This window comes from Neodiprion pinetum, chromosome 4 (assembly GCF_021155775.2).
Source record: "Neodiprion pinetum isolate iyNeoPine1 chromosome 4, iyNeoPine1.2, whole genome shotgun sequence".
NCBI lineage: Eukaryota > Metazoa > Arthropoda > Insecta > Hymenoptera > Diprionidae > Neodiprion > Neodiprion pinetum.
The window spans coordinates 28352263-28363625 of record NC_060235.2 but is presented as its reverse complement, the minus strand read 5'-3'; the positions used below and the strand labels follow the sequence as shown (position 1 = coordinate 28363625).

Here is an 11363-nt window from a genome sequence, read left to right as displayed (position 1 = left end):
CGATTGACGCATTTAAATCACTTTAAATGATAGAATCAAAAAAATTATATTATTTGCGTTTGTAAAAGGACATCAAATCATGGTAACATGCATTCGAATTATTTTCGTGAGCGTTTTTGTGCCGCCAACGACGTAGCGTTGCCGCGTCGAATTGACGCCCGTGAAAATCCAGCCAAATATGGCAGACGTTGCTGGTCGACAGATGTGGCAGAGTATCAGTCGGTTACCGACATGTATTTACCGTCCAAGCACTTCGAAAATTAGTTCCATGAACGCATTTCTACTCCGAGGACGCTACTGGACGAGGGACATGACAAACTGTGATTCCGTGAATAGTACATGAATGTGTGTGGGCTGTCCTGTCAACTGCGTTCAACTGCGTGTATGACAGTGAATTCGTTCTGTGGCGGAGCGAGCAAAGACTCCATATAAGGAGAAACATTAGTCCTCACATTTCCAAAGTAATCAATTTAAACACATTTTGCAGCGGTATGTATTCCAATGTTACGAATTTATTCGTACAAAATACCATTGCGTATGTTAGCAATAAAATATCCTAACAAATAATTAGACTAGCTCCAAAAATCAGTCAGCTTAACAAGCTTTATCATTTCCTTGGTAACGATGAATATTTTCAGCCTGATTAGTTAATTGATCTTAGACGTCAATGCATTAATAATTTACGTTGCAATGCTTAAGTCACATAAAATATTCATGAATTAAAATATATTCCCCAAAACTTTTTCAAGAACTCTCTTGTACACATAAAATGGATGAAAATTATAATAAAACACGTGCGTATCTTTTCAGCTTAAAGTGATAAAAAATGGAGAGCATAATACAGAATCAAGTAATGCAAGTTGCACAGCATGTCGAGCAGCAGCTTGATGCTGAATTAGACCGACTAGATAATATGGATGCTGATGATCTTGAAAGTTTAAGAGAGAAGCGGCTCAAAGAAATGAAGAAAAATCAAAATCAAAGGCAGACTTGGCTTGCAATGGTACATTTGCTAAATTTACAGTATCCTTGCACCACTATATTCATGAATGTATAATTTCTAAATTTTTGGAACATACTTAAAAAATTGCAGCAGAATTTTTAGAATAAACACACATCAACGATATCTAAAAACAGATTCAACTGCAAAATTTTTTCATTTCTTCACTTTTTTATAGGGCCATGGAGAATACACAGAAATTCCTGACGAAAAGGAATTCTTTGAGGTATCTAAGAAATCTAAAGACATCGTTTGTCTCTTTTTCAAAGATGGTTCTCCGAGATGTAAAATTGCTGACGAACATCTCAAGATCTTGGCCAAAAAACATGTTGAAGCAAGATTCTGTAAACTTAATGTTGAACGATGCCCGTTTTTAACAGGTATATATCAGTGAATATCAGTAGTCTATTTAAGAACTCGTCAGTTGGTTTCAAATAAACTTAATAAAATTTATTTTACTGTAACACTATATTTACGATTTTGTCATTTCATGATTTCAGAACGACTTCGAATCAAAATCATTCCAACGATTGCTTTGATCTCTGACAGCAAGACGAAGGATTATATTGTTGGTTTTACGGATTTAGGAAACTGCGATGATTTTTCAACAGAAATGATGGAGTGGCGCATTGCCCAGTCTGGTGCTATCGCATATAATGGAGATCTGATGAACCCCCCAGAGAAAGGGAAGAAAACTAAATCCCTGCTTGGTGGCAAGCCCAAGACTATCAGGGGTCGAGAGGATGATGGGTCTGATGATGATTGGGATTAGCGATAGCGATAATTGTTTGCAACACTTTTTACATGCTTTAATTGATGGCATGTTTTTTATGAGCACACATTCAGCTTTGAACAAATTTTTTTCCATACCATTTTGTTCAGATAAATACGTAAGTTATGTTCGAAGACTGCAAGATAGCAATAGATACAATTTGTCTAATATATCCTCTGTTTAACTAAGGCTTTTACATTTATTAACTTCTTGAACATTCAATGCATAAAATTCAATTTTGAGAATGCATGTTGACTGTACAATACCGTGCTTTCGTGGGGAGTTGGAATAAATGTTAAATAGTCAAATTATCAGTATCACAATAACACGCACCTTGTATAATTTGGTGAAAAAAATAGATTTTTCAAAATTGTACATACGAAATACTCGATCGTTTTGAAAATATTTGTTTTACACTTACGACGCATGTGTAGTAATTTCATCCCTGACATTTCACAGTACTGTTGATTTGCCTCGATCATTGTATTCCAAGATTTCTGTAACGTTTTCTAAGAGCACAAGTCTATTTGTTCCATAAATGTATCAAATTGAAAGACAAATTATATTATTTTATTCATAATATTGCTAATTAAGTATTCAATACACTTCGAGCTTATTTACAGATTGATTGTATGTTGCTTTATATGACTTTTGTAACAAAAAAACTTAATAAAATCACAATTGTTAAGCAAAAAAGCATTCAACTATTTTTAATAAACATACCTATATTCCACATCATTGATATTTTACAGACGTTTGCTCCGAATAACATATTCAATGTTCGGGTGTTCAAGTGATTTCAGATCTAAAATATGGTAATGAATAGTGAAGGATTTCTTATATTTACAAAAAAAAATCCAATTTGAATAGCAATATAAAGACTAAAATCACAATTTCCTTCATCATTTACAAAATATATGCCTGCATCTGAAAGAACGATACAGACGAAAACTTGTTCCCTCATTCAATAAGTTACTTGAAATGTAAAAATTTAATGTATATCCTGCACCTGTATAGGTAAATACATTGTGTAATGGGACAAAGTAAGAAATATCCCAGAGTCCTTGGTACGACAAGGCTATAATGTTTCAGCTCACTGAAAAAAGAAATAAAGAGTTGAATATTGAATGCTACTGAAATTAATAGCTAATTTACAAAACGTTTCAGATCTATTTTTGATTCATCAATCAAAAAGTTTATCTCTTTAAATGAAAAGAATCGAATAAGAAAAGAAATAAATCGTGTAAGTATAAAACGTAAATTTGAGCAAAGGATAAAAGGAAATTACATTCAGTCAACGTAGAATTAAAAGTTTGACAATTAATATGGTTTATCTTATGAAATCATCATATTTGTATCATAATGTTAGTTATACAAAATTTTAAGATATCAAAATATTAGGCATACTGTTTTACTAGTAGCTACACCATTCTTTGAATGTTTCCATCCTGTGACAGATCGATCTCTTTCGTCCCAAAGAGTTATACCATCACATGCACATATCTTTTTTGTATTTTGGAATAAACCGGAAGCTCGGGCTATTATGCCACATGTCAATCTAAAAGTCAAAATTGGTGCGAACCATTAAAAATATTACTTTTTTGGTGAAAACTATTCAGAAAATTTTTCAAACTTTTAAATTGAGTTTCTCATCACCTGTTTCCACTGTTGCCATCAACTTTTGATTGAGGACTTTCACCTTTTCCTAAATCGTCGGGACCGTCGGTGACAACCAGTGAGCGCCCGATGATATCCCAGACTTTAAGCACATTATCAACTATTCGAAATGTGGCTCTACCACTTTCATCAGCCATAATATTTCCCAAGTCTCCATAATGCTGCAAGAGATCATTTCGTTGTTTCAATAAACTTCTCTTTTACTATATGAATAACTGAAACTTCTAAATACTTCGTTTTGGTCCTTGATTTAAGATGTACACAACTTACAATAAAATTGCAAAAAGTGGTAAGAGAGGAAGTTTTTTTGCCGATCTTTAAATAACTATTGACATTAAAAATTCAGAGAACTGTAAATTCAAGATCTAAAGCATACCCTCTTCATTAAATCATCGCCAGGTCCACCGTGTGGTGTATTATGTGGATTAAAATGTTCGCCGACGCTGTGTAAGATGTAACTCTTGTGAATAGAGGACATTTATGATTACTTGGGAGTGAAGTATCTGAAAATTTATCCAAAGGTAATACCTCTCACATCCCTTTGAGATATCTCCACATTCATGAACATGAACACCGTGTGGCCCTGGATTCAAGCCATCTATGGTACCATCTATAATACAGTCTTCACCTGCTTGCACAAATCTAATTACTCCTCTTATTTGATCACCTGCACTGTATCCTGAGTCCCCACCGAGCATTGCTACTGCACTTGCTCCTGTACCTGAAATTATGTACGAATGAAATCTTTCATCACATAGATACACAGCAATTGGATGTTTTTAAAGTTACATATCATGAAAAATCAAGAGATACTATTGTCAGGGGCGAGGTTTTTTAGTATTAATTGAACAGAAATTTGAATTTCACTCAATCAAAGCTACAGGAGGTGAGTAGAATTATTTCTATACCCCCATATCCTTTAAGAACAGCTCGTCTGCCTGAGTTTTCAATTTTTTCTTGAACCACGGAATAGGGAACGGTGCTGTCTACAACAACAGTTCCATCTTCAAGGGATATCTGAACGTTTTGAATTCCCTCAACATTGGACAAGCTATTCCTCACTGCTTGAACACATTTCTCGCATGTCATTTGCACAGAAAACTCGACCTGTGAATATGAAAATTGGATTTTAATTATAAATGGAAGACCGTTGTAACCAAATGATAAGATTTGACAATGACTTGGCATAGCAAAATGTTCAAACTAATTACAGCCACGATGTCGCAAATATTTCCAAAAGTCCTTTACTTTATTTACCGTGGAGCGAATATACGAGAACTTTCGTTGCATAATATGATACATTACGATAATTCAACATTGTCACATGCGTATGATTACGGCAATTTTCTATATCTAATATAGAAAATATCTACGTTGTTTTTCCTTCTCGATTTACAAGTTAATTTTTCGGGTAACATAATCAGTACAAAACTGTGCAAAAAAATCACATGCATATGCTTCCGAATTTTTAAATGCCAGTAGCAACGTGATATATTGTTTAACCTTTCGGCTACATTTAAATTGATTTCTGACATCAGGCGGTTTATTGTCAATGACTGACCCCCCGAATTATCATTAATAATTATTTTTCTAAATCGTTCAAATCGTTTAAATGACGTACGACATGAATCCATTTGCATACACACCTTTGCCGAAGTCATCGTGCCGGTGCTGATAGCTGCCGTAACTCACGGGTGATGAAGCAAATTCCTGTAAATATATGTGTACGCTGTGGACATCGTATTTATCAATGATTTCTTTCAAGGTTATCAGTCTGTTCGAGTTGGAAGTCAAACAGATTTATAACCTTGAAAGATATAAAAATAATTGAGTTAGGCCCGCGTCCCATGGTCCGGAATCAATTCGGAACGGAACGTCCGGTAGCCAATGATCAACGATTTTCCGTTAAGTCCGTCGTCGGATCGAACGGAAAATCGTTACCCGTTGGCTACCGGACCTTCCGTTCCGGATTGATTCCGGACCATGGGACGCCAGCATCAGAATCATCTTGTAGTACATGGAGAGTACACAAGGAGTACGAACTTCATGTAAACAATAGCTGCCCGAAATAAGATGACGCTGGTGTTCCGTCGAATCCATGGTCGAATCACATTGCAAGACATGTATTAAGGTGGGACTTCATGAGAAGCAAAAAGTAGCAGCAGTTTAGCAACTTACCAGATATTATTAACATCGGTTTACTGATTTAACGCAGCAGCAGCCTTATGGTACTTTTTGCTGCCGATGAAATCCGAACCTGAGTCAACCTTGAGCGTTGACTGAAGATACATAAAGTTAGATTTATATTACTTCGTGATGGGGCTTTTCGTAATGGAAAATGGCCGACATAAATTTATCATGTTATCATCCCTCAACGCGTATACCTGGATAATGCAGAGTCGAATATTATGCCTGCAGAATGAAAAACGGGAATAGACCGAAATTTTCCTATAACCTCGAATGGAAGCCGTATACTTTTCAACTACGCAAATTCATTTGGGCCAAATTCAGCAATGTCAATCTGACTAACTCCATTGGAACGACAAAAATAATGTCATCTAAATACCTATATGCACAATAAACATGAACCTGGTTCACTATTATCAAAGTTGGAATTCATTTCTTAATGCAAAGGATGGGAGACATAGTGGAAGAAGTTAATCAAAGGATGGAGATATAGTTGTTCCTATATGTGCCGTAAGTAATATCTGTAAATATGTTTAATACTTAATTCGTACCATTAATTAAAGATAATAATATGTATCTTCAGTCGACGCTCATATTGTCACTCCGAAAGAAGATGCAGCTGACATATAACATTAATTTCTTGACTGACGTTATATTTCCGTGGTTCTTAAAAAATGCAGTTTATTTGCAGCGGAAAACCCAGACCTTTTTACACAAAAATACTACTTGTAGATAATTTTTGGAAATTGGGTAAGACTCGATTGTTACTAATATTTGAGTCCATGCTGTAACAAACCCCGATGAAACTCAGGCAATCATTATCACAAAAGTAATTTGAAGAAAATTTAAAGATGATCAAGGTTGCTTTTTTCAACTTCTACTCATATTACCTGTTTAGATTGCGACTCTATCCGCTGACCCCCAAATACAAGATTGTTTAGTAATTTATTACGAAGTCACCCAGATTATAATTACTCATATCATTCCACTTTATTATACATTTAAGGCAGTGCCCGTGTTGATTGTTCGGAATTTCGATTTTGAGAATATGTATTCCCGACAAAGTAGATACTATTTTATTCGGAATTTCAGCACTTTTCCGGTAACCCCTAATAATAATATTACCCAGAGGATACAATTGTGTAATAATATTATACGTGGGAATCTAAAGACTGACGTCACCTAAAGATGGATTTTTAGATTCTTTGGTCAGTCTTTAGAAAGGTCAAGCGGGGGAGACAGATGTTAGAATTTCCAAACTCTAAATTGCCAAAGGTATATGCACCTGGTTGACTTCATTTAAGAAACGAAGTTTATCAAAAAGAAAAATGTATTTACGTGGAATTCACTCCGACTAAACTAGAGAAATCTGAAGGTATTACGATTCCACATACGTTACACATTATCGAAGCACGAGTTTTATTGACAATAAGTTAAATTTACGCAATAATAAAAATGTCATTTGAAATACCACAATATGTTAGTATTTGACGAGTGGCGATAAGTCAACTTATGCTCGTTTCCACACCACCGCAAGTGGTAGAGCACCCGGTGCGTTTTTTTTTACGTGGTATCCCCAGTAGGCCTATTCCACGGAGAATAGTAGCAAGATCGATCTTACGTTCTTCGAAAAATTTTAAATGACTTCTTTTCACATGTTAATTGGGGAAAATTGATTTTCTCAATCAATTTGTACTCACGTATATTCGCAGTTTGTTAGAATTTCTCAGTTCATATAACCCTCCGACTATTTATCATCCATGAAAGACGACTGTTTTAATTATGGATGAAGGATGGTTCTCAAGGGACAGAAAATTTGATTAGCTAAAAGAGACAGAAAGTTTGATTAGCTGAAACAGATAAAAGGTTTGATTGGCTGAAACGGACAAAAATTTTGATTAGCTGAAACAGACAAAGGGTTTAATTGGCTGAAACAGACAAAATATTTGATTAGCTGAAACGGACAAAAAGTTTGATTAGCTAAAAGAGACAGAAAGTTTGATTAGCTGAAACAGAAAAAAGGTTTGATTAGCTGAAACAGACAAAACGTTTGTTTAACTGAAGCAGATAAAAAGTTTGATTAGCTGAAACAGACAAAAGGTTTGATTGGCTGAAATAGACAAAACGTTTAATTAGCTGAAACGGGCAAAAATTTTGATTAACTGAAATAGACAAAGGGTTTGATTAGCTTAAATGGACAAAAGGTTTGATTAGCTGCAATAGACAAAAGGTTTGATTAGCTGAAACGGACAAAAAGTTTGATTAGCTGAAACAGTCAAAAAGTTTTATTAACTGAAAACAGACTAAAAGTTTTACGAGCTGAAACAGATAAAAAGCTTAGCTGAAACAGATAAAAAGTTTAGTTAGCTGAAACAGACAAAGTTTTTGTTAGCTGAAAGAGACAAAGGTTCGATTAGCTGAATCAGACAAAGACTTGATTATTTGAAACAAGCGAAAGCTTTATTACCTGAAACAGACGAAGGTATGGTCAGCACAATCACATAAGTCCATACTCTGACAAAAAAATGCGTCGAGTCCAACATGATATTCGCTTTAATATTCGTTGCTTCGATTATTAATCGTATTAGTAAATAAAAAAATATTCAAAATTTTTTGAATCGACATCTATTTGTGCTTCGAGTTAGTAAAATGGATATCTTTTTCGACAGAACATTCTACAGTTCTCAGTACATTTGTTAAAAAATTGGTTTTGTTGCCCTGAATCAGAAAATAATACGATCAATTAAACGAGTGTTTCTGTAAATTTCAGATATATTTCATAACTACTTACGTCAAGATTCTCCACTATCACTGTACACTAACCGAGATTTTGGTATCCGCACGTTGAGCGCCGGGTTTCATATGCCGCGCTTTCTCATAACCGAAAAGTATCAAGTCCACGCGCAAAAGGCGCAGTGGGACTTGAAAAATTTATTATTCGTAAAAAAGTTGACCGAAGAGCTGAAAAATCAGCACATCGAGCGTGCGTAACTCTTTTATATGTATACTGTTTGCACAATCGACGCGTAAAAAAACGTGTCAGATCCCCGTTATTGATTTACGCGCAAAAGGCTGCGTCCAATTCTCGTGATTAATCTACGCGTAATAAGACACGACAGATTAAACTGTCAAAAAACTTGTATGATCTGGGACTTTTTATATACTGTTTGAAAAATCGACACGTAAAAAGACGTGTCCGATTCCCGTTATTAATTTACGCGCAAAAGGCTGCGTCCAATTCTCGTGATTAATTCACGCGCAATAAGGTGCGACAGATTAAACTGTCATAAAATTTTTATTACCTGGGATTTGTTTATACTGTTTGAAAAATCGACACGTAAAAAGACGTGTCCGATTCCCGTTATTAATTTACGCGCAAAAGGCTGCGTCCAATTCTCGTGATTAATCCACGCGAAACAAGGCGCGACAGATTAAACTCTCCAAAAATTTGTATTATCTGGGACTAGTCCCAAAAATTCTGTAGAAATCCAATCCACATCTGCATCTTTTTGAATTAGATACATTGCTGTGTGGATTGTTGTTCTCAGATTATACATCGAATCTAAATCGGGAGGGAGTTTGGAGAGCATGCATTATTGTGTGGCGTGACGGTCGGCGGTCCTCTTCGACGCGAAGTCTTCGAGCTCAGCATCTCTCCCCATCTAGCGTACCACGGAACGCGATAGATGGTCCAGAAATGCGTTTTGCCCATTCAGACGATCACAGAGATCAATTGAATGGAATAATGATCGGTAATGACTAAATAACTGAATTGAATAACGATTGAAAAATGGTTGTACAGTCACGAGAAACAGGAAATTCAATCTCGTTAATATTCAAATGTTTACAAATGGTCGAGAGACTCGAATACGTAGTGTTTTCAGAAAAAAAATTCTGTGATCGTTTGACGCTGTAGATTACAAACGTTAGTAACATCACGGTACATCGCGACCTTCCTACCCTTGCCTGTTTCCCAACGGAACCACCCAACGGAAAATAGAGACTCACACACACATGCATAAACCCCGCGACGGATCCCAAAAACGTCCACCTACCTACCCGGTTACCTAGATTCGATCTAAACGATTCTCCATTTTTTCCAACACACAACATTCTTCATCGTTTGCGCCGTGGTCATTGACTTACATTTTCGTTGGTTACCTGTTTTGAGCAAAATGTTTTTGTATCATAGTCTGCCTACTCACAATCAGTATACAGTATCGCAGTTGTATCCCGCCAACCTTAATATTGCATGTATTATTTTAATAAATATTGGCAGACTATCGATACATTAACCTTTTGTAAAATTGATTAAAAACATCCTGTATGCCAATTAGCATTTTTCTAACCGAGCTAAGTCTGCAGTTGATCAATATTTGTTGACTTTTAAAGGATTGAAAATGATATATAATAATATAAGATGCAATTTCATTACGTTACGTTATGCCAGACTTTGAAATTTTATCGATTTAACAATATTGTGAATAATTGAATACGTTCAAACCTCAGGTGAACCCATCACTTAAACGACATCATCGGTAAATTCAAACGTAGATTATTACATCATTTGCGAAACACAATTCGATCTCGCGAGTGCCGAGTAAGCGATGGTTACCTGTCGCGATGCTCATTCCACTTTTAGCAACGTGCAAAATTTCTAACTTCGAGTAAGCTACGGTACATTAAATTGCGAAAAAAAATTATTGGACTGCAAGTGAAGCACGTTGTGATCGTGAATGAGCCTATCCATGCAGCTAAGAAATCGAAGATTTGTGTAACAATTGTTACCGCCACGCCACGTGACAGAGGAATCCCAGGGAAATACCCATAACCTAAAACATGCAAACTCACCAACGTTGCCGAGAAACGGAAAAATTACTCGGAAGTCTCTGCTTAAATCTGTGAAAAACAAAGTAGAACACTTGGATTAATTTAATATCAAATTGGCTTTTCAGTTTTCAATGTAATTATTACTGTTGTCTAGTTTTATATTTATGCATTGCATGTTATGCAAGTACAAAACTTCGGCTTTAAATGCACGACCTTGAATTATCAATTAATCTCTATCCAATAAAAAAGTTCTGAACAAATAAAAAAGAAGTAGCAACAGATAGAAAAGATTTAATTTATATAAGTATTGTTACCTCGACTCTGGGCTGCTTCACACTTTTACATGTAGTAGCTCTTGCAGCATCTCAGGTTTATCGGTGAAGCGACGCACTTTTAACATAATTCAGATCTTCACTAATCTCTTATAACTCAAAAGTCCGCACCGTAATAACACTCGATTCTACACTCACCTTTTTATCATCAATACATATCATAAAATTGACACATGACGCACAGAGACAAAAATAGACAACACTGAAATTTGAGATCACACAAAACGATGGAAACTCGAGACACGAAATTCACCTTCAACGTTCGTAGGATGTTTTTTTTCAGTAACTCAGTTTTTATTCAGGCTACGCCATGCTCCTCGTGTATTATTCGCAGATGAGTGTGGTGGAAATACACTGATCGAACAACGCGACACAACGTGAACGCGGTCTGAACGATACTAAGCGTAATTACGCTCCGATTGCTCGGGAACGACTGATGCCGCATGAAGCGCAGAAGAGATTTAAATAAGATCTCTGAAGGACGGAAGATAATAATTCTCCCTCCCTCTCTGTCGCTCTTCTCATGGAGTAGGGGTAGCCGCACGCGCCTGCCTAGCTGTTCTTC

The 11363-nt window shown here is 35.8% G+C and overlaps 2 protein-coding genes across 3 annotated transcripts; one reads left to right on the top strand and one right to left on the bottom strand.

Moving 5' to 3' along the window:
• The first annotated feature begins 286 nt into the window (after positions 1–286).
• On the top strand, positions 287–2864 carry LOC124217870 (thioredoxin domain-containing protein 9). Its single transcript, XM_046624002.2, has 4 exons — positions 287–489; positions 811–1003; positions 1179–1380; positions 1501–2864. The coding sequence occupies exons 2-4, from the start codon at positions 827–829 to the stop codon at positions 1770–1772; spliced, it is 651 nt and encodes a 216-aa protein (XP_046479958.1). The 5' UTR covers positions 287–489; positions 811–826; the 3' UTR covers positions 1773–2864.
• Ccs (copper chaperone for superoxide dismutase) lies at positions 2143–5286 on the bottom strand. 2 transcript variants are annotated; one of them, XM_069135205.1, is made up of 7 exons: positions 5096–5286; positions 4358–4556; positions 3978–4170; positions 3826–3892; positions 3429–3610; positions 3180–3330; positions 2143–2577 (listed from the first exon to the last, which is right to left on the bottom strand). In XM_069135205.1, the coding sequence occupies exons 1-7, from the start codon at positions 5108–5110 to the stop codon at positions 2572–2574; spliced, it is 813 nt and encodes a 270-aa protein (XP_068991306.1). In that variant the 5' UTR covers positions 5111–5286; the 3' UTR covers positions 2143–2571. The 2 variants fall into 2 exon arrangements, with proteins under 2 accessions (XP_068991306.1, XP_068991307.1); XM_069135206.1 differs by having other exon boundaries at positions 2143–2868; positions 5096–5282.
• Positions 5287–11363: the final 6077 nt, after the last annotated feature.

Excerpts from the sequence above, each read along its gene's own strand:
- LOC124217870 (XM_046624002.2), top strand. The coding sequence starts at position 827 with ATGGAGAGCATAATACAGAATCAAGTAATGCAAGTTGCACAGCATGTC. Across the intron at positions 1,004-1,178 it reads GGCAGACTTGGCTTGCAATG|GGCCATGGAGAATACACAGA; the intron begins GTACATTTGCTA and ends ACTTTTTTATAG. Across the intron at positions 1,381-1,500 it reads ACGATGCCCGTTTTTAACAG|AACGACTTCGAATCAAAATC; the intron begins GTATATATCAGT and ends TCATGATTTCAG.
- Ccs (XM_069135205.1), bottom strand. Across the intron at positions 4,171-4,357 it reads TGTTCTTAAAGGATATGGGG|GTACAGGAGCAAGTGCAGTA; the intron begins GTATAGAAATAA and ends ACATAATTTCAG. Across the intron at positions 3,611-3,825 it reads GCGATGATTTAATGAAGAGG|CATTATGGAGACTTGGGAAA; the intron begins GTATGCTTTAGA and ends GATCTCTTGCAG.